At 44.4% G+C, this 21,994-nt stretch overlaps 1 protein-coding gene across 1 annotated transcript in view; it reads right to left on the reverse strand.

Annotated features, from left to right (window-relative positions):
* The window catches only part of LOC141054931 (pecanex-like protein 2), a 2,173,030-nt gene that overhangs the window by 1,528,424 nt on the left and 622,612 nt on the right, over window positions 1-21,994 (reverse strand). The window contains exon 8 of the mRNA XM_073551818.1: window positions 7,529-7,649. Coding sequence (XP_073407919.1) covers window positions 7,529-7,649 — 121 coding nt within the window. The remainder of the gene's footprint in view (window positions 1-7,528; window positions 7,650-21,994) is intronic.

A 21,994-nucleotide genomic window follows, 5' to 3' on the forward strand; every position in this document is an offset into this window, starting at 1 on the left:
ACATATTGGGCTTCATGTTATGTTGGGCTTCATGTTATAAACTTCTGCTTTACAGAAATTTATAACGCAAAGCCGTGAAAATAAAAAAAACATTTTCTTCCTCAAAAAATGATATTTTAGCCCGCAATTTTTTATTTTCACAAGGGTAACAGGAGAAATTGGACCCCAAAAGTTGTTGTCCAGTTTGTCCTGAGTACACTGGACCCTATATGTGGGAGGAACCGCTGTTTGGGCACACATCGGAGCTCGGAAGGGAGGGAGCACCGTTTGACTTTTTGAACACAAAATTGGCTGGAATCAATGGTGGCACCATATCACGTTAGGAGACCCCCTGATGTGCCTAAATAGTGCAAACCCCTCAATCCTAACTCAAACCTAACCCCAACACACCCACAACCCTAGCCCCAACACACCCCCAACCCTAATCCCAACTCTAACCCTACCAACAAGCCTAACCCTAATCCCAACCCCAACACACCCCTAATCCTAATCGTGACCCCAATTCCAACCCTAACCCTAATTCTAACCCTTATTCTAACCCTAACCCTAACGGGGAAAAAATTCTTTATTTCATTATTTTTCTCTACCTATGGGGGTGATAAACGAGGGGTTCATTTACATTTTTTATTTTGATCACTGTGATAGGGTTTATCACAGTGATCAAAATGTACCTGAATGAATGAATGAATCTGCCGGCTGACAGATTCGGTGGGTGCACTGTGCATGTGCTCACCATTTTGGAAGTTGGCAGCGCCCATAAAGGATTCAGGAGGGACACCGGGAGGGACACTGGGACTAAGGAGGTACCGGGGGTGGAGGGCAGGAGTGGAGGCGGGGGAGCGGAGGGCAGGGGAGGGGGAGCAAATACTGATGGTGGCGGCAGATCACCGCCATCAGTTGGTGGCAGGGCAGATCGCCCCCATCAGTCGGTGGGGGGTCAGATCACTGTCTCCAGCCATGGCCGATGATATTGCAGCATCGACCATAGTTGGATTGTAATATTTCACCAAATTTCATTGGTGAAATATTACAATTGCTCTAATTAGCTGTTTCACTTTTAACAGCCAATCAGAGTGATCGTAGCCTCAATTATTAGGGGAACAGATAGGGCAATCTTTCACAAAGACAGATATTGTCAAACGGTGTACTGCCTACCTGGCGCTCAAGTCGGACACATTGCTGATCGGGTTGACAGATTGCTGGGAGAGGCTGGTGAGGACCCAGCGGTCATGGTGCACATTGGCACAAATGACAAAGTTAGAGGTAGGTGGAAGGTCCTTAAAGATGATTTCAGGGAATTAAGCTGCAGCTTAAAGCAAGGACCTTCAAGGTGGTATTTTCTGAAATACTGCCTGTACTACGTGCCAAGTCAGAGAGTCAACAGGAGATTAATAAGATGCTCAAGAATTGGTGTAGGAAGGATGGGTTTGGGTTCCTGGAGAACTGGGCCGACTTCTCAGTTGGCTACAGGTTCTACGCTAGGGACGGGCTGTACCTCAATGGGGAGGGTGCAGCTGTGCTGGGGGAAAAAATGGCTAGAAAGTTGGAGGAGTGTTTAAACTAGGGATTGGGGGGAGGGTATTCATTTTATAGGAGGGGAAGATAGTGCAGATAGAGACCTGGGCACAAATAATGAAATTGGGGGTGGTGGTGGCAAGGGGGTGGGGTTTAGAACAGTTAATAATTTAAGAAACAATAGAGGTACAGAGAGATACATAAGGTGCATGTATACTAATTCCAGAAGCCCCACCAACAAAATGGAGCAATTAGAATTAATTTTGTTGAAACATAATTCTGACATAGGGTGGATATCTGAGACATGGCTAGATGAGAGCCATGACTGAGCTGTTAATTTACAGGGCTATAGTCTGTTCAGAAATGACCATACAAATAAGCGAGGGGGAGGTGTGTTAGGCGTCGGGTTCCTGCCTCTGCACAGGAGGAATTCCGACCCTTGCCTTCTGTGCTCTTACATTCCTTTCCAGCCACAGAGGAGCCTGCTCAGCAAAGACGTTGTTCCCGGCATCTTGCTCAGTCTACTACTGTTGGTTTGGTTACTGCTGCCAATCAGGGGTCAGCTATAGTAACCTGCAATAGCCATCAGCGAGCAGCTCTTGGAACTAAGTCCTTCTTTCGGCCCTCTGAGCATGCCCATGGGAAGTCCTCTCATTGGAGGTCTGAGGTCACATGCTCAGGTCCCATTGCTGCTCGCATAGGACCACTAGGAAGGTCCCGGAAAGACGCTGCTATAAAAGAGTTGCATGGCCATGCGCTAGTATAGACAGTAATTGGCAGTGATGTGTGTGATGATGGATGCTTGTGAACCGCTGAATGACTCATTATGAAACCCCTTCCCTTTGGTACGCATGTTAGTAGGGTTTAGAGGTCAGTCAGCGCCGAGTTGTGGCACTGCCTATTACCGCAGTGCTCCGTGCTCCTCACACATGCTAGCGCCAGAGTGCGCCTCTCTACCTAAGGCACTACGCTACTGCAGGTACTGCAGCATCCGTTAGAGTGGCGCCGTGCGCGTCCTATGCGCTTTCCAGTCCTGAGTCTAGGCTGGTTAGTGGCGTCCGCCAGAGCTGCGCTGTACACACATAGTGCGGTAAGCAGCGTTCAGCTGCATCCTGTGACTTCTAACAGGGCACAGCATTCTATAAGTATCTGTTCACGGATTGCTGTTGCGGTGCTGAGCGCTAGTGGGACTAGAGGGGGCTCTAACCCTGTACCCTTGGGGCAGAGTCCTGTGTCTTAGAACTAACGCTCTCCTGTCAAGTCCTGTGAGGATAAACAGGCTCTCGCACTTGTTCCAGCGGCTCTGTGAGGTAACAGAGTTCACTCATGTACACACCGGTTCAGTGGTTAACCCCCGGTGTTTAGTGCGCCGCCATTACTGAGCAGCAGTTTCCATCTCTACACCGTGGATCCTGGATTGCGATTGCACTTCCTTATATTTTATATTTAGTGCGACCCGCAACCCTAACAAGGTGTGTGTCTCTATGTAAAATCATCCTTAAAACTAGAGTTGAGCGAAACGGATCGAAAAATTTCAAAAGTCGCCGACTTTTGGCAAAGTCGGGTTTCATAAAACGAAACCCGACCCTAGGATGAGGTCGGCCACGAGGTCAGCGACTTACGCGCCAAAGTCGCGTTTCAAAAGTTTGTTTTGCGCTCTTTTTCAGCCAATCAGGATCCACGGACACTGTGAGCAACGTGATGACATAGGCAGGGGTCACCACCATTTTTCAGAAGGGCATGCAAGTGATTGGCTTGCTTTGGTGGGCGTCACAGGGGGTATAAAAGGGCGTGCACGCCGACCGCCATGTTCCTCATGCTGATCTCAGAATAGGGAGAGCTGCTGCTGCTGCTGATTCTGTAGGGAGAGCGTTAGGCAGGTAAGAAGACACCAAAAACTGCTTCTGCTGCTAGCGATTTTGCCTGTACAACACACCAGTCACTGTGTGTGCAGTGCAAGGGGAGGATATATTTTGCTGGATCAGCGGTGTTGGTTGTTAGGCTGCCTTCTAAGGCTTCCTGATGGCTGCATTGCTGTTTACCCACTGCTCTGCAAACTGCTTTTTTAAAAGCAATCCCAATTTTTTTTTTTTGTCCTGGTGAGGTACTGAGTGTGCATTTTTTCACACCATACAGCGGTGCACACTCCTCACACAGTACCGTGTAACGGCTGTTATCACAGCCACAGTGAAGCTATCTGTGTGTCACTCTGTAAGAATAAGTCAAGGACATGTTCCGTTCTTACAGACCTGCACCTTCTAGTTTTGTCTAGCTTTCAAACAGTTAAATATATTTGCTGTTTGATCACATTCAAAAATATAGAGAGTCCTCCTCTCACTGCCGACTTTTATTCCCCATTGACTTACATTGGGTTTCGTGTTTCGGAACGACCCCGACTTTTCCCTATAGTTGGCTGACAGTCATATGTTAAAGTTTGGGCACCCCTATTAATGTTAACCTTTTTTCTTTATAACAATTTTGGTTTTTGCAACAGCTATTTCAGTTTCATATATCTAATAACTGATGGACCCAGTTATATTTCTGGATTCAAATGAGGTTTATTGCACTAACAGAAAATGTGCAATCTGCATTTAAACAAAATTTGACTGGTGCAAAAGTATGGGCACCTCAACATAAAAGTGACATTAATATTTCGTAGATCCTCCTTTTGCAAAAATAACAGCCTCTAGTCACTTCCTGTAGCTATTAATGAGTTCCTGGATCCTGGATGAAGGTATTTGTGACCATTCCTGTCTACAAAACAATTCCAGTTCAGTTAAGTTTGATGGTCGCTGAGCATGGACAGCCCGCTTCAAATCATCCCACAGATGTTCAATGATATTCAGGTCTGGGGACTGGGATGGCCATTCCAGAACATTGTAATTGTTCCTCTGCATGAATGCCTGAGTAGATTTGGAGCGGTGTTTTGGATCATTGTCTTGCTGAAATATCCATCCCCTGCGTAACTTCAACTTCGTCACTGATTCTTGCACATTATTGTCAAGAATCTGCTGATACTGAGTTGAATCCATGCGACCCTCAACTTTAACAAGATTCCCGGTGCCGGCATTGGACACACAGCCCCAAAGCATGATGGAACCTCCACCAAATTTTACTGTGGGTAGCAAGTGTTTTTCTTGGAATGCTGTGTTTTTTAGCCTCCATGCATAACGCCTTTTTGTATGACCAAACAACTCAATCTTTGTTTCATCAGTCCACAGGACCTTCTTCCAAAATGTAACTGGCTTGTCCAAATGTGCTTTTGCATACCTCAGGCGACTCTGTTTGTGGCGTGCTTGCAGAAATGGCTTCTTTCGCATCACTCTCCCATACAGCTTCTCCTTGTGCAAAGTGCGCTGTATTGTTGACCGATGCACAGTGACACCATCTGCAGCAAGATGATGCTGCAGGTCTTTGGAGGTGGTCTGTGGATCGTCCTTGACTGTTCTCACCATTCTTCTTCTCTGCCTTTCTGATATTTTTCTTGGCCTGACACTTCTGGGCTTAACAAGAACTGTACCTGTGTTCTTCCATTTCCTTACTATGTTCCTCACAGTGGAAACTGACAGGTTAAATCACTGAGACAACTTTTTGTATCCTTCCCCTGAAAAGCTATGTTGAATAATCTTTGTTTTCAGATCATTTGAGAGTTGTTTTGAGGAGCCCATGATGCCACTCTTCATAGGAGAATCAAATAGGAGAACTACTTGCAAGTGGCCACCTTAAATACCTTTTCTCATGATTTGATACACCTGGCTATGAAGTTCAAAGCTCAGTGAGGTTACAAAACCAATTTAGTGCTTCAGGAAGTCAGTAAAAAGTAGTTAGGAGTGTTCAAATCAAGAAAATGATAAGGGTGCTCATACTTTTGCACCGGTCAAATTTTGTTTAAATGCAGATTGCACATTTTCTGTTAGTACAATAAACCTCATTTGAATCCAGAAATATAACTGAGTCCATCAGTTATTATATATATGAAACTGAAATAGCTGTTGCAAAAACCCAAATTGTTATAAAGAAAAAAGGTTAACATTAATAGGGGTGCCCAAACTTTAACATATGACTGTATAAATGAGTAAAATAAATTAAAAAAAAAACCGTGCATAACAAATTGTAGCTTTTAGCACAACCAGAAGATTCTATGTCCCATTGAATGTCTAGACAGTTAAAATCCCCCATTATATGTTCGCTGCCTTTTTAATTCCAATTAGCAGCTTTCCATTATTACCATCCCCATGTACATTTACCCATAGTGACTCTACATTGCTGTAACTCCCCCAATGTCTTTACTGAGCACAGGTTTTAATTTGGATTTCACAAAGATGCACAACCCTCCACCTTTTTTATATTTCCTGTCCCTTCCAAATGTAGTGTAACCCTCTATGTTTGTCATCCAGTCATGGCTTTCGTCTAGCCAGGTCTCCATTATGCCCACCACATTGTATTCTGTGGCTGACATAAGAGTCTCCAGTTCAATCATTTTGTTTGCTAGAGTTCTTGCATTTGCCAGGAGACATTAAATATTAGCATATATGATACCCCCACTCAGCTACCTGCTTTCCTTACATATCCTAGCCCCCAAATCCTCATTTACTCCTACAGTCTCCCTCTCTCTGTCTACTGTTTACTAATTTTTCCATATGTGAAAATCACTGATGTTACACTGATACAAAACACTGATGACACCCGGACCATTTTTTGATGTACATGATAAATCATGGACGTCTGAATGAGGTATAACTGTTGACAGAACTAAGAATCTTTCTGAAGTTATTTTCATCCAATCTTCGCTTCACTTCACTACAATGCTTTGCTTTTTTCGCTCTTTTTTTTTATTTGCCTTCCTCCAAATGCAAGAATTTTGTTTTATTTTATTATCAATTTAGCCATATGAGGGTTTATTTTTTGTGTAATAACTTGTAGTATTGAATAACACCATTAAGTTTCCCATACAATGTACTGAGAACTGGGGAAAATATCTAGTGAGATGAGATTGTGAAAACAAATGCAATGACACCATTGTTTTTTTGGGTTTAATTTTTATGGTGTTCAGCGACATATGGTAAATATGTCAACATGATTCTCAAGGGCAGTACAATTATGGCGTTACCAAACTTGTATAGATTGTGTAGAGGTTTGTAAATAAAAAGTTTGGAACTGTGCCACCATTTTCTGAGACCCATAACATTTTTATTTCTCCAATAATGGAAATATATGGTGGTTTATTTTTGTGTGGCAACCTGATATTTTCTATTAATTTTGGGGTACAAATGACTTCTGGATTCCTAATTATTTTTATTTATATTTTTTTTAGATAGTGTGGTGTGGTTTGTCATCTTTGACCAAAAAAAAATAAATTCTGGCATTTTGATTTTTTTTTTCATGGCATTTACTGCACAGGCTAATTAATTTCACATTTTGATAGACTGGATTGTTAGCGATGTGGCAATACCAAATATGGAGCGTGAATCAAATTTTCAATTGTTTTTGAAGTAAGGTGAAAAAAACTTTTGCTTAGTTTTTACATTTTTTTAGTCCTCTAGGTTCTCTCTTCTTAATCAGTATGTTTCCCCTTGTAAAATAACAAAACTTAAGTTCATCATCAGTACCTTCTCATTTCTAGCAGTGTCTACACTGGCTGTGCAGGGGATTGCATCACACTGTTATGTCACACGATCCCTGAGGCCGATCAGTGCTGGCTTCAATTTCTCCACCTTCAAAAAATCACATACATCCAGAGGAAGTGAGAGCTGCTGCTTTCACACTTCCTTTGGATGTATGTGATTCTTCCGATGGCAGGGAGTGTGAAATCATCATTGATTGACCACAGAGAGAGCCAGTGCCGACACCACTGGAACGGGGCCAACACCCGAGTATAAGTATTATTATCTTACTGGGGAAAATATAGAGATTCATGAAGGGGTGTGTGAGTAGTGTACAACCCCTTTAAATGCAGTGTGATAGACATACATACTGTACATACAACAGTTGAGATGCTGATAGAAGTACTTACATGTGCTGTGCCACACCTGCTTCCTTTTGCAGTAATTACAGAAGCTTGTGACTCTTCTTCTGGATCAGAAAATAGTCTATGATTTCCTGAAGTCTCTGGATATGAATTCAACTCCGTGTCACTATAAAAATGTATAAATTAGCTTTACTATCGTAAACATATAGATAATTCATGCACCTCAGTATTCCTTTCCATTCGACATTGGATAATTCAGAACAACGGCTAATTTTGCACTTATTTTCAATACTGTCTAATCAAATACAGTTTCACAATAGGAAAATGGGAAGACTTAGCCCTGATTTATACTTCCAAGAGTCATGGACGTGATCTATCCATGTTTTTAACAGATAGAACACATAACCATTATAGCAACGCACAACCCAGTAACATTAATTTATGATACTAGGCACAAACAAGATGTCAAAAGGTTACCTTAAAAAAGCACTGCAGGACATAATATGAATCAGGAGGAGAATGGAGTATAATAGTTAAAAATAACAAAAATATTTTTATTAAAGGACAAAGTAACCATTAAGTTTAAAAATTACAGACAAGACAAACAGACATGGTTGACAATCGAGAGTCGTCTACAACTTGTAATTTCCGAACAGCATGGGGGAGTAAGACCATTAACCAGGGAAAGTCTAATGTGCTGACCAGTTGGGTATCACATTATAAAAGGATTAATAAGTGTCCACAGCATTTTAATAACATGCATGGTGCAATGTCTCCAATGGTCAGAGAAAACATACTAATGATATCACAACATCATACCTTGCGGCGGAAGAGGACTTAAGTAGTCAAAAACCCGATGAATACAATCCCCAATGCGTGTTTGGTATGGATATTATGATTATCTCTGCTTTCTCAAGGGGAGGTATATAGAAATGGTGCACTGAATGACTGTCTTGCAACCATGGTAAATGGTCACATGGGAATCCATGTGATCACCTAATGACCGATGGAGCGGTTCACAAGGCACATGCGCATCATGTCACACACGTCACACTAGCACCACCCAGCCATCAGGCTGAAGCAGCGCATGCATGGGAGCGTGAGGCCAAGATGCCAAGCGGAATGGGAGCGAGGCATGCTCACGCACCAAAGCTCTGATGGGGAAAAAGAGGGTAGTGATACTCTATAAGTGGCCTGATGGATATTGAAGAAAGTAAGAGGTACAATAGTATAATCAGTTATCACAAAACCAGGCATATGTACAGTAATACAGTTGTGAAAAGATGATAATAGATAGCTCGGCGGTAAATATCTCTCTGACCGCTCCTTTACTGTATCTTTTGCCGGTTCCTCCTCCTCTCATCTTCCCCTTACTGTTGGGGTCCCCCAAGGATCGGTTCTAGGCCCCCTCTTCTCCTTGTACACTGCCCCTATTGGTCAAACAATCAGTAGATTTGGTTTCCAGTACCATCTCTATGCTGATGACATCCAATTATATGCTTCTTCTCCTGACATCACGACAGCCTTTCTAGAAAACACCGGCGATTGTCTAAACGCTGTGTCTAATATCATGTCTTCACGATATCTGAAACTGAACCTGTCAAAGACTGAACTCCTGGTGTTTCCTCCCGCTACTAATGTACCTATACCCGACATTGCTATTTCTGTGTGTGGTTCCACTATTACTCCCCAGCAACATGCCCGCTGTCTTGGGGTCATACTTGATTCCGAGCTTTCCTTTGCCCCCCACATTCGATCACTGGCTCGCTCCTGTCATCTGCACCTCAAAAACATTTCTAGAATTCGACCTTTTCTTACTTTTGACTCTGCAAAAACTCTTACTGTTTCTCTTATTCATTCTCGTCTCGACTATTGTAACTCTCTTCTAATCGGTCTCCCTCTTACCAAACTCTCCCCTCTCCAATCTGTCTTGAATGCTGCAGCCAGGATCATATTCCTCACCAATCGTTACACCGATGCCTCTACCTTGTGCCAGTCATTACACTGGCTACCCATCCACTCCAGAATTCAGTATAAACTTATTACCCTCACCCACAAAGCCCTCCATGGCTCAGCACCACCCTACATCTCCTCCCTTGTTTCAGTATACCACCCTACCCGCGCCCTCCGTTCTGCTGATGACCTGAGGTTAGTATCCTCAATAGTCAGAACATCCCACTCCCGTCTCCAAGACTTTACACGTGCCGCGCCAATTCTTTGGAATGCACTTCCCAGGTCAATACGATTAGTCCCCAATCCCCACAATTTTAAGCGTGTCCTGAAAACGCATTTATTCAGACTGGCCTATCGCCTCAACACATTAACCTAATCTATCCCTGTGTGGCACAGCCAAAAGTTTTACCATAACCAGATTTCCCGCATCATGTTCCCACATGCTTTATGCATCCATTAGCCCTCTGTGTCTGTACTGTCACACACTTAACATTATGGCTGGTCCATACTATCAGGGCAACTGTTACTACCCACCTTTCGGGTCTACCTCTTTCCTCATAGACTGTAAGCTTGCGAGCAGGGCCCTCTTTCCTCTTGGTATTAGTTATAATCTACTGTATGTGATTATTGTTATGCTGCAATGTCTATCGTCTGTACAAATCCCCTCTGAAATGTAAAAGTGCTGCAGAATATGTCGGCGCTATAAAAATAAAATTTATTATTATTATTATTATTATTATTAAATATGACAACAAATATGGTATGTATTTATATGCTCGAACAATTATATCAGCACAGAATATGAGCAATACATATGTAATCCATCATTGAATATAAATGTACATCAATACTTGAAATGAGTCCAAGCTTGAATTATCTTTGACAAAGTGTACTAGTGTGCTAGTGTAGAAAAATGTAAGGATAGTAGCACAGGTACTGTAGTTGACTAATCAAATAACCAACAGCAGAAATTTTAGTAAAAAAACAGCAGCAGTCAGCCATAGACCAAGCATTAGGAATCAGGGACTGGGCCAGTGTCTCGCCCAGAGAGGAGTACTTAGGTCGCCGGGCAGCGTTAGATTCAGGAGGTCATGGGGGTGGCAGCCGTGCCCAGTGCCTGTGCTCCAGGGACAGTGAAATGAGGGTAGAAATAAAAGAAATTTGAAAAAGAGTACGTGACACCAGTTGGAGTGTTTGACTGTAGGATAGCCGGCACTGCAGATGATCCCTGGGGGGGTAGATGGTGATGGCGGTGCAAATGTTTAACCCCCTCCAACTAGGGCTGACCCCCAGAGATTGTGACGGAAGTGGATGGTTCAGAGTAACAAGGCAGGAGACACGGAAAGTCACTTTATCATTTATTAAAGTTGTTACGGGCTGGCAGAACGCACCAAATAATAAAGATGGTATTTAGGTGCGTTCGCAGTCCGGGGTCCACCGTGCAGAGGTGTTAACTGCTTCTCAGTAATGGCGGACGCAATATGTCAGTATAACGGGATACACGGGGTTAACTTCACCCAATGTGTACAGAGGCGGACTCTTATCTCTCAGAGCCGAACAACCACCAAATAATAAATGCCGTAGCCTGTTATTGCTCACAGAGCTCGGCAGTGTGAGCGCTAGCGTATAGTCACAGAACTCAGCCCTTAGACCGCAGGACTGAAGTCCCTCTAGACCGCTAGCGCTCGGCACCGTGACTGCGATGCCAGCAAGGGTTAAATCACGTGTGCAAGTGTGCACAGTGCCACTCAGGTGGACGCCATTAATCGCCCTGCGTTGGGCCAGGTAAGCGCACAGGTTGCGCAAGGTGTTGCACCGGCGTGGCTGTCACTTGCCGCGGTTCGATAGTGCCCTGCAGTGGGCAACACCATCGGATGCTAGTGTGCAGATGGCTGGTATGCACTGTGGCCTATAGACTAGCCACTGACAGGCACTGACTAGGACTCTAAACCCTAGTCACATTCATATTATCAGAGGGAAGGGGTTTCATAATGAGTCAGTCACCAGATACATGCATCTATCATCATACACTCCAAACTATTTCAGTCTATACTAGCGCATGGACGAGCGGCCATGCAAACCTTTTATACAGTTGTGGCCAAAATTATTGACACCCCTGCAATTCTGTCAGATAATACTCAGTTTCTTCCTGAAAATGATTGCAAACACAAATTCTTTGGTATTATTATCTTCATTTAATTTGTCTTAAATGAAAAAACACAAAAAGAATTGTCCTGAAGCCAAATTGGATATAATTCCACACCAAACATAAAAAAGAGGGTGGACAAAAGTATTGGCACTGTTCGAAAAATCATGTGATGCTTCTCTAATTTGTGTAATTAACAGCATCTGTAACTTACCTGTGGCACCTAACAGGTGTTGGCAATAACTAAATCACACTTGCAGCCAGTTGACATGGATTAAAGTTGACTCAACCTCTGTCCTGTGTCCTTGTGCATACCACATTGAGCATGGAGAAAAGAAAGAAGACCAAAGAACTGTCTGAGGACTTGAGAAACCAAATTGTGAGGAAGCATGAGCAATCTCAAGGCTACAAGTCCATCTCCAAGGACCTGAATGTTCCTGTGTCTACCGTGTGCAGTGTTATCAAGAAGTTTAAAGCCCATGGCACTGTGGCTAACCTCCCTAGATGTGGACGAAAAAGAAAAATTGACAAGAGATTTCAACGCAAGATTGTGCGGATGTTGGATAAAGAACCTCGACTAACATCCAAACAAGTTCAGGCTGCTCTGCAGTCCGAGGGTGCAACAGTGTCAACCCGTACTATCCGTCGGCATCTGAATGAAAAGGGACTGTATGGTAGGAGACCCAGGAAGACCCCACTTTTTACCCCGAGACATAAAAAAGCCAGGCTGGAGTTTGCCAAAACTTACCTGAAAAAGCCTAAAATATTTTGGAAGAGTTGTCTCTGGGTCAGATGAGACAAAAGTAGAGCTTTTTGGGCAAAGGCATCAACATAGAGTTTACAGGAGAAAAAAAGAGGCATTTAAAGAAAAGAACACGGTCCCTACAGTCAAACATGGCGGAGGTTCCCTGATGTTTTGGGGTTGCTTTGCTGCCTCTGGCACTGGACTGCTTGACCGTGTGCATGGCATTATGAAGTCAGAAGACTACCAACAAATTTTGCAGCATAGTGTAGGGCCCAGTGTGAGAAAGCTGGGTTTCCCTCAGAGGTCATGGGTCTTCCAGCAGGACAATGACCCAAAACACACTTCAAAAAGCACTAGAAAATGGTTTGAGAGAAAGCACTGGAGACTTCTAAGGTGGCCAGCAATGAGTCCAGACCTGAATCCCATGGAACACCTGTGGAGAGATCTAAAAATGGCAGTTTGGAGAAGGCACCCTTCAAATATCAGGGACCTGGAGCAGTTTGCCAAAGAAGAGTGGTCTAAAATTCCAGCAGAGCATTGTAAGAAACTCATTGATGGTTACTGGAAGCGGTTGGTCGCAGTTATTTTGGCTAAAGGTTGTGCAACCAAGTATTAGGCTGAGGGTGCCAATACTTCTGTCTGGCCCATTTTTGGAGTTTTGTGTGAAATGATCAATGTTTTGCTTTTTGCTTCATTCTCTTTTGTGTTTTTTCATTTATGACAAATTAAATGAAGATAATAATACCAAAGAATTTGTGTTTGCAATCATTTTCAGGAAGAAACTGAGTATTATCTGTCTGACAGAATTGCAGGGGTGTCAATACTTTTGGCCACAACTGTAGCCACGGGCGTCCGGGACCTTCCTGGCTTCTCGGATGGGCCAATCCAAACACGAGCATGACCTGAGCACGTGACCCTCGATCTCCAATGGGAGATCACTCCACGGGCATGCTCAGTGGCCCGACATGAGGACTTAGTCACTGGAGAATCTCGCTGCTGAGCAGCATGCACTGTCATAGCTGTGCCAGAGGTGGCAGCAGCAAGCAAACCCACGGAGTTGTCCTGGGCAGAGCGCCGGGACTGACGAATCTGCTGAGCAGGCTCCACTGCGGCTGAAGAAGAATGGGAGACCGCTGGGTGCAAGGCTCTGGATTCCTGATGTGCAGCGGCAGGAACCCGACGCCTAACAGAAGTTCAGATGCAGTTCAGAGGAGGAATTACAACTCTCACCACGTTTACAATCTGCTCTGCATGATGGGAGTTATCCTTCTCTCTGCTGAAACTTTGTGTAAACTTCCTGCTGTTCTTATCCCTTCTGGGACCAAGGCTCCTGGAGTCTGAAACTTCCAGTACAGCCACTTACTCAATGCATTTTCTCCGCCGGCAACTTGCAGCTTGGATCCTGTGTGAAGCACAAGTTTCTTCTTGCACAGTCCTTCACTGATCCTCGGTTGCTGTAGTCTTCCTGGGAGAAGACACTCTGTTGTTTGTTGTATGAACCTCACAGTCTCTCAGCTTGCCATCTGGCTCTAAAAGCATAGATGGCCTAGGGGCTAAAGCCCTGATTCTCCTCAGCCTTGTTCCTGGGGAGAGCGCATGTCACAATCTCCATCTTGTGATGCCGTCTTCTTCACAGAACAACAATCGACTCCTCCCCCTCCCAGTTAGGGTATGTCTGCAAAGCTCTAAGCTTCAGACAAGTAAGGGAGTGAGGTAAAATTGTGTGTGCTTGTGTGTCCCAGCAGAGAAAGCATAACTCCCATCATTTCCAAAACACATATAAGGTAGAAGAATTTGACCATTTTGTGGCAGCAAAGACACAGGGCTCCACATTCCCCCCTAGTTAAAGGTAGCACATCCTCGGGCTACACCACTGAACATAAGCGTATAACACAATGATGTAATATTTAACCTGAGCATAGGTGAGCAGTCACATTAACTGAGTCATGGATTACAGCCCAAAACCACTTTTGATTGGATGGATCGTCCCTACGTGCAGCTGCAGGGCACACAGACCATAATATGAAATTCACTGCACTGGCTGTTTTAGGTGGCTTCCTGCCAAGGCACGATGAACAGTTTTTCCTCACAAGTTTATGAGTCTTTACAAAAGTTCTTGTAGTAGAATAAGGCATATTAACTACTGAAATCTCACATTAGTCCATGTGGGCACAACTTCTTCAACATTTTTAGTAATGTTACCTAAGGCATAGTTCAATATAAGTACAGATTCAAAACTAACTTATTAATCTAAATATTCTGAGAACATTTTACAAATCATTTCTATAGCGATAAGGGGTTTGTCCCTGCGTACTACGCTGTGATCTGTGCAAGACAGGAATACTAGACAACTTCCTAGGACTCTTTTTCTTTCTTTGGGTAAAACAGGTTCACTTCTGACTGTGGGCAAGTTTTCCAATTCTTTCACATGCAAAGTGTCAGTGGTTGCCTTTAACGATTTGTCGCTTCTAGAACAATTTGGTGTCTCTGGTAAAGACTTTTGTGGGAACACCATCACTGGAACTACCACTGTGCTGTTAACTTGTAGCCAAGAACTAGGGAATTCACCAAGAACAGTGCAAATCTTTGTATCAGTCTTTACTTTTAGCTGAGAATCTTCCTTAGTCTCAACTCTTTCACACAATTGTGCTGGACATACTTTCAGATTGTCTCTTGATACAGTAGTACACGCTTTTCCGCCATCTTTGGAGATGGTACACACTTTGCTGTTGTCATAACTAGATGGTTGAATAGTGTAAGGCTGGGCCTCCCATTGGTCTTCTAACTTGTGGTTTCTTCTCTTTTTCTTCAACACTTGTTCACCTTTTGGTAAGGGGGTTGCCACAGCATGTCTATTAAAGTTCCTTTCCTGTTTTTGCCTAGCTTGAGCAAGACTTTCCTCTACACATTGCTGAACTTTTTGATACTGCAATTGTCTTTGTGTGTTCCAATCAGTGTCCAATTGGCTGGATATGGTTTCAGGAGTTAGGACTCCCATTTCCAGGTCAATAGGGAGTATACCTGGCCGTGCACACATCAAGTAAGCTGAGGCATATCCTGTTGAGCTGGTTGGGATATGATTGCACATTTCAATCAAATCAGGCAATTTTTCATGCCATTGGTTCCTTTCCTCTAGTGGTAGGATCTGCAATATAGGGAGCAAAATTCTTGGAAGACCTCCGCTTCGAAGGCTGGACCTCTGTCTGTCAGCACTTGATCTGGGTAGCGATGGGGTCTGCAGAAATATTCTTGGAATGCCTTTGCAGCTGTTCTTGCTGTTTGGTCTTTCACCAGAATGACCACTAGGAAACGGGAATAGTGATCCACTATTGTTAAGGCATAGGTATACCCTGATAAGCTTGGGGAAAGTTGCACGTGGTCTAGGGCCACCTGTTCCAAAGGTTGTTTAGTGATGATGGGCTGCAAGGGGGCCCTTTTATTGGCAGAATTCTTTCTTCTGAGATTACATGGGCCGCATTCCCTACACCACTGTTCAACTGACCGTCTCATACCTGTGTAATAGAAGCGGTCGCGGATGACTACTTCCAGCTTTTTCCAACCAAAGTGTCCCGCTTGATTGTGATAAGCTTCCAAGATCATGGGCACGTCTGTTTTGGGAACCACGATCTGCAATACCAGTTCATGCGTACGTGGGTTAATAGCTCTTCGGATCAGCTTGCCTTCAAAAAGGAACAGCTTCTTTCTCTCTTTCCACAACTGTTGGACATCTGCAGGCACATCAGGAGCTGGAGACGAATCTGCTTCACCAAGGAGTTCTTTGACTATACATATAGCCGGGTCACTGCTCTGTGTCTCTGCCCAACCATAGAGGGGTAGTGGATTAAGGGAAACTTCGTGAATGGCAAGACTTCTCCCTGTCACGTGGTTAGAATCTTGGGAGGCACCGTGGCGGTGGAATGCCGACATCTCTATTTCTCCCAGTCTTCTAGATCTTTTGCTGGATCAGGAGCATTTGGCATATGGAACAAAGCATCAGCATTGGCGTTTTAAGTGCCAGCTCTGTATTTAATGGTGAACTCATAATTGGACAACCGAGCCATCCATCTTTGTTCCAAGGCGCCGCCAGGCTCCAGATGGGTTAACGGATTGTTGTCCATATAGATGGTAAATTTAGATGAGGCTAAATAGTGCTTGAACCTCTCGGTCACTGCCCAAACGATAGCCAAGAATTCTAACTTGAAGGAGCTATAGTTGGTAGAGTTCCTCTCAGTAGGACGAAGCTTCCAACTGGCATAAGCAATAACTTTCTCCTTACCCTGCTGTTCTTGAGACAGGACAGCTCCTAACCCAACATTGCTGGCATCGGTGTGCAGGATAAACGGCTGATCATAGTCTGGATACGCTAAGATCTCTTCTCCAGTAAATGCTTGCTTAAGGCTGTTGAATGACTCATCCAACCTAGCATTCCACTCTATCAGGGGACTCTTGCCTCTGGCCTTTTTGGATTGGCCAACTAGGAGATCTTGAAGATGGGGCTGACAATTTAGTAAAGTCTTTAATAAAGTGTCTGTAGTATCCCACTAGGCCTAGGAATTGTCTGACCTCTTGGATGTTGGTGGGTACTTGCCAGTCTCTTAAGACAGTCACTTTGTCTGGGTCGGGTGCTACTCCCTCTGCACTCACGACATGACCTAAATACTGCACTTTGTGCTTTAGGAGATGACATTTAGATGGTTTTACCTTTAAGCCGAAGTTGGACAATGCCTCCAAAACCTCTGCCAGGTGTTGCAGATGTTCCTCATAGGTCCTGATATATACAATCACATCGTCCAAGTACAATAGCACAGTCTCAAAGTTCATATGCCCCAGGCAACATTCCATAATTCTCTGAAAGGTCCCAGGGGCATTGCTCAATCCGAACGGCATGTAATTAAACTCACATAGCCCCATAGGAGTAGTGTACGCAGTTTTTTTCTTTGTCTGCCTCAGCAACAGGAACCTGCCAGAACCCGCTGGTTAAGTCCAGAGTGGAGAAGTACCTAGCTGATTTTAACGCTGCTAGGGACTCCTCTATGCATGGCAAGGGGAATGCATCTTTGAGAGTAATTTTGTTAAGTTGTCTGTAATCTACACACATGCGCATGGTACCATCTTTTTTTTGACTAACACCAGGGGAGCCGCCCAAGGACTGTAGCTATCCCTGATTACCCCTGCTTGTTTCATTTCCTTTAGCATACCTTTTGCACACTGATAATGAGCTTGAGGTACGGGACGATACCTCTCTTTGATAGGTGGGTGATCTCCTGTGGGGATATTATGTTGAAACCCTTTTACCTGCCCAAAATCCAAGGGATGCTTACTGAAAACCTTCTCGTATTCTTGTACCACCCGCCGCACTCCATTTTTCTCATGAACAGGAGTGGAGTCGGTGCCAACATGTATCTTTTGGAACCATTCCTCTTTCTGAACAGAAGAGCCATTACCATCCATCGCTTCAGATGGATCCAAAGGTTCTACAGCCTGAATATCGTTGTTTCTGACTGTGAATAGTTTGGCTACGGTTGCATAACGGGGCAAGCAAGCTTCCTCCTCTCCACAGTTCAGAACATGTACCGGGACCCTGCCCTTTTTAACATCAACAATTCCCCTGGCCGTCAGCACATTAGGTCTGCTATCTGAATAGTCTGGTTCAAGGAGAGCTTGGTAGTCCCATTGTCACGGGGCAGAAGGGAAATAACAGGAGACATGGAACCTGGGCCCCTGAACTGCCCCTCAGGCTAATGAAGTGCCCTGACTTTCCTTAACTTGGGGGTACACTTGAAGGTAGTGAGGCCCAAGTCCCCGACCTGTCCCTGTCTCCTGTTTAGCCCTGAGCTAAACCCCAACCCCCTCCCCAGGGGATGAGACAAGGAAAAAACTATACAACACCAAATAACACACAAAAGGAAATAACCCGACACCAAAGGGTTAAATCAACTACTATAGTAACTTAGCTTTGCTCTGTTGCTATGCTCCCAGCAACAGAATTCAGCTTCACCTGAAGCCATACACCAGAGCTCTGACTGAGCTCCAGCTTGGTCGGTCTCCCAAGAGCAAGTGTATAACCAACAGTGATTACCAGCACCTGAACTCTTTTTATAATAAGGAGTAGGGAGAAGTCACCACCTGCATAAATAATTAAACACATGCAGTAACCCCGGTGGCTACCGGGGAGCAAAAACTCATATTAAACCCGACGACCAAAAAGGAAAAAAGGTTTAGATATGAGGAGATCCAGATCTGACAGATCCAAAAAATGGATCTTGACACCCATCCTCTGATGCCTATGGCTGCTCTGCACCAGATGAGAGTCTCACTCCTGGGGGGAAACATAATGGAATTGGGATCACTCACCCTAACGTTACCAATCTCTCCACCAGTTAATTAACTCCATCTGCTGTTGCTGTACAAGGGTTTTTATATCTTTATTGAGGACATGCTTTTCTTTGTATGGGGCCGACTCAGCTATGTCTTGCAAAATGGTGATGACCTCAATTTTCAATCACATTTGTGCCCAATGTTATGATAGGTTGACATTCTCCTCTTTCCACCTCTACCACCACGAGACCTTGAGCTTTGAGCTCCACCTTTCCCACTTTAATGACAACCTCCTTGTACCCCACCTGTGTCAGAGGATGATCATTCCTTGCTATTAATGACAAGGCACCATCAGGAAGTCGGGTGAAATGAGCATCAGTCCAATACCTCTGGTACAGTGTGTTAGGCATTGTGGTTACCTGTGACACAGTGTCCATGAGGGCGGTGAAGGGGATACCATCCACTACCATGGGTATAAGTGGACGTCCTCCAACATACCTGTTTCTCCAGTTAGTTGGACCAGATTGCCTTACTCCTGGGGGTTGGTCCTTGCCCCCAGGGGTCGCCCATTTAAAGGACATTCTCTTTCAATATGATCAACCTTATGGCACCGTCTGCAGATGGGTCTTTCAGAAAGGTCAAATCAGTCTGTGGATCTCCTGCCGGTGTGGGTCAGTCGTCGCTGCTGTTGTGGCATCGTCTTTGGCCGTCGCCATGGGAGATCATCCGGTCTTGATGCTAATTGGATTCTCTCTGTGGGGGAACAAGTCTGGAGAGTCTGAACAGTTTTACATAAAGCAGCCACACTTTTAGTCAGTTTCTGTACTTGCAGTCGTAAATCTGCAGTAGAATCATCAACTGGAGTCTGCACAGGCTTTACTGCAGGCACCTGGTGTAAGGATACTGCCCCCTGGTGGTACATAACTGCTGGATGTTTAACTGGCTCAGTGCAAGCATAGGTAGATTCTCTTAAGATACGGATGGATCTGTCCTTAAACTGAACAAAGTCCAAATCAGGGTTCTGCAATGACATCATGCGCAGTTGAGCTTTACTAGAATCAGACAAAGGCCTTCAATGAACTGTTCTTTCAGCATTTTGTTCTCATCTCTTACGCTGTCCGAATCAATTTGTTTAATGGCCCGCAGCGCCTCCTGCGGGTTTAGGGCATTGTCTCTGACAGTGTCCTGTGATTTCTGTCTGCAGCTGAAAAAATCGCACCTTTATTTCTCAAGCAGTACGGGTGTCAAAGGTATACTTTAGTTTAGCAAAAATGTATTTTACAGTCTTTTTATCAGTCGCTGGCCAAGATTTAACTTCTCTCTGAGCAGCGGTACTGAGCTGACTTGTAAGTATACTGACTTTCTGCTCCTCTGACATAGGGTAAATTTCAAACATGCTGCGCAGCTTGCCTTTGAAGTCACTTAAGGTGTGCGATTCGCCAATGTACTGTGGCAGCCATGCCGCACACGGTATATAAGGCATGGTGAGCGGCAATATGAGAGCTGCAGCTGCTGCACCCTGAGCGTCGCCAGGATTAGACATCTTCCCCCCTAGTTAACCCTTGCAACGATGCGACTCACCGCTTTAGTTGCTGCAGGTCGTTGCTCTTGTAGGATTTTAGGCGCGTAGGATCCTGTTCGTGATGCCAAGTTTTGTCTCGACGGGGTACTCAGGTCGCCGGGCAGCGTTAGATTCAGGAGGTCACGGGGGTGGCAGCCGTGCCCGATGCCTGTGCTCCAGGGACAGTGAAATGGGGGTTGAAAAATAAAGTAAAAATAAAAAGAAATTTGAAAAACAGTACGTGACGCCAGTTGGAGTGTTCGACTGTAGGATAGCCGGCACTGCAAATGATCCCTGGGGGGGGTAGATGGTGATGGCAGTGCAGATATTTAACCTCCTCCAACTAGGGCTGACCCCCAGAGATTGTGATTGTGATGGAAGTGGACAAGTAACAAGGCAGGAGACAAGGAAAGTCACTCTATCATTTACTGAAGTTCAGATGTAGTTCAGAGGAGGAATTACAACTCTCACCAGGTTTACAATCTGCTCTGCACGATGGGAGTTATCCTTCTCTCTGCTGAAACTTTGTGTAAACTTCCTGCTGTTCTAATCCCTTCAGGGACCAAGGCTCCTGGAGTCTGAAACTTCCAGTACAGCCACTTACTCACTGTGCTTTCTCCCCCGGCAACTTGCAGCTTGGATCCTGTGTGAAGCACAAGTTTCTTCTTGCACAATCCTTCACTGATCCTCGGTTGCTGTAGTCTTCCTGGGAGAAGACACTCTGATGTTGGTTGTATGAACCTCACAGTCTCTCAGCTTGCCATCTGACTCTAAAAGCATAGATGGCCTAGGAGCTGAAGCCCTGATTCTCATCACCCTTGTTCCTGGGGAGAGCGCATGTCACTGCTCCCTGAACAATCTCGATCTTGTGACACCGTCTTCTTCACAGAACAACTCGACTCCTCGCCCTCCCAGTTAGGGTATTTCTGCAAAACTCTAAGCTTCAGACAAGTAATGGAGTGAGGTAAAATTGTGTGTGTTTGTGTGTCCCAGCAGAGAAAGCATAACTTCCATCATTTACAAAACACATATAAGGTAGAACAATTTGACCATTTTGTGGTGGCAAAGACACAGGGCGCCACACCAGCATTTAGAGCTTTGAATTGGTTTCAAATGAGACAAGGTGGGTGAGGGAGCAGTGTAAGACTTCCTTGCTGGGAGCCCTGATACCTCATGCAATAGCTCAAACTTTATTTTTATCCCAGCCACACTGATGTGGCACAAACATCAGCTTCATAGACCAATAGTAATTGGTAGAAAAATGTAAAGATAGTAACACAGGTAGTTGACTGAAAGTAAGTGCTGGTCTGTTGGCCTGGGAGCTTTACTGCTATAGGCAACACACATGAAGGAGACCCAACTTTGAGTCCAGACATTTCCAAAAATTATTGCCACAAACCACTAAAGTTGCATCAATTTCCCCACAGAAGAAATAGTATAATGGGACTCTGACACCCCTTCCACTACAGGCAACCCAAAAGATGGAGACCCAACTTGAAGTCTCCACATTTCAAAAAAATGATTAATAATAATAAATGGTTAATCCTTTCATCTAATCTGGATTCGATATTTGTTCAGCAGCGCACTTAAGTCCATGAATTTTTGTTCCATTATAAGCTTAATGTTATGGCGGTCACTGAGTGGACCTTTGGACGTGCAGCAAGCTGATAACTGATCTTATGTGTTTAAATCTCTCCTGGAAAGGGTGAGTATATTTCTTTTATTTCCTTCAAACATCAACTCGGATAAGACCCTATTGCGCTCTTTTTATTCCTATAGTTTTTATAT

Source organism: Dendrobates tinctorius, unplaced genomic scaffold (assembly GCF_039654945.1).
Source record: "Dendrobates tinctorius isolate UK_male_01 unplaced genomic scaffold, ASM3965494v1 ptg000181l, whole genome shotgun sequence".
Lineage (NCBI taxonomy): Eukaryota > Metazoa > Chordata > Amphibia > Anura > Dendrobatidae > Dendrobates > Dendrobates tinctorius.